Source organism: Myotis davidii, unplaced genomic scaffold (assembly GCF_000327345.1).
Source record: "Myotis davidii unplaced genomic scaffold, ASM32734v1 scaffold217, whole genome shotgun sequence".
NCBI lineage: Eukaryota > Metazoa > Chordata > Mammalia > Chiroptera > Vespertilionidae > Myotis > Myotis davidii.
The window spans coordinates 7618821-7620067 of NW_006290034.1; the positions used below are offsets into that span (position 1 = coordinate 7618821).

General features: G+C 60.7%; 1 protein-coding gene across 1 annotated transcript in view; it reads left to right on the forward strand.

The window, feature by feature from the left end:
• Window positions 1-1247, forward strand: part of MAGI3 (membrane associated guanylate kinase, WW and PDZ domain containing 3) — a 162885-nt gene that overhangs the window by 21855 nt on the left and 139783 nt on the right. The window contains exon 2 of the mRNA XM_006763140.1: window positions 3-158. Within this exon, the coding sequence (XP_006763203.1) occupies window positions 3-158 (156 nt within the window). The remainder of the gene's footprint in view (window positions 1-2; window positions 159-1247) is intronic.

The window sequence follows — 1247 nt, forward strand, 5'->3', positions numbered from 1 at the left end:
CGGGGGCACCTGCTGCGTCCTCTCGGGCAAGGCGCCCGGCCCCGGGGATGTGCTGCTGGAGGTGAACGGGACGCCTGTCAGCGGGCTCACCAACCGGGACACCCTGGCTGTCATCCGCCACTTCCGCGAGCCCATCCGTCTCAAGACCGTGAAGCCCGGTAGGCTGTCTGCTGTCTCCGTGGAGGGGAGGTGGGGGGGGGCGTCCTGGGAGCGGCGGCCCCTCCCCACCACGCGATCCCTGGGAGTCTCAGACCTCCGGGGGTGCGGGACTCCCTGGCGCAGGGGAGGGCGGCCGCGGGCATCCCATTTTGCCGCCGGAGAAACTGAGCTCCGGGAGCTGTCACGGGGCTGCGACCCGACGCCGGGTGGCCTGCGTGGGGAGCAGAGTTTGGGACGCGGGTGGACGCCAGCCCTTTTCCGTCCTCCTCTGTGGCCGAGGTCCCCAGGATCGGAGCAGTGCCTTTGGCACAGTCTGACGCATTTTCCAGCGGGGAAACGGGTCCGGACGGTGGAGGGACTTGGCGCCAAGGTTACCACCACCCAGGGTCCCCGGGGGAGCTGAGCCGCTTGGGTGTCGCCTGCACCCCAGCAGCGCCCGGGGGCTGCCCGCCCGACGCTGCCCGCCCAGGTGGTTCAGGTGTGTGGGCACCGATGGGGTCCAGCACACGACAGGCGACCGAGCACGGTGTGTGCCTGCAGCGAGCTGTTACCTAGCCTGGGTTTCGAAGGAAGAAGACCTGGCTAGGTGCCTCCCTGAGTGAAATCCTGTGTCAGTCTTGGATTTTTACAGAATTTTATTGGAGGGGGTGGGTGAAAAGCCCCCCTCCACCCCCACCCCATTCCCCGTCGCTCTGGTGTCTCTTGTGCTAGTAAAATCGGCTGCGAAACACGTTACGTAGTATGACATTTCTGGTCAGTTTCAAAGCCTGGCTCTGCCGGTGAGCAGTCAAATCCGAACGCCTGCAACAGTCCTTACGCATTTGTAATTGACAAGAGTTGGTCGGTGTCAGCACCGGTAGGATGTAGTTCTCTTTTCTGAGATGTTTGTAGGAGAGAGAATGAAGACTACCACGTTATTAAAAACCAGGCTGTTTTTGCTGAATGTGCCCGACTGCATACACAATGCATCAAAATAGAATGGGCTGCTTAATTGTGACTTGGGCTGGAAAAGGCAGTCCATCCCTTGCCGCAAAATGCTAGAAAATTCTGGAGGAAAATTTAACATGTTGTTTTCCTTATGTGCCCAC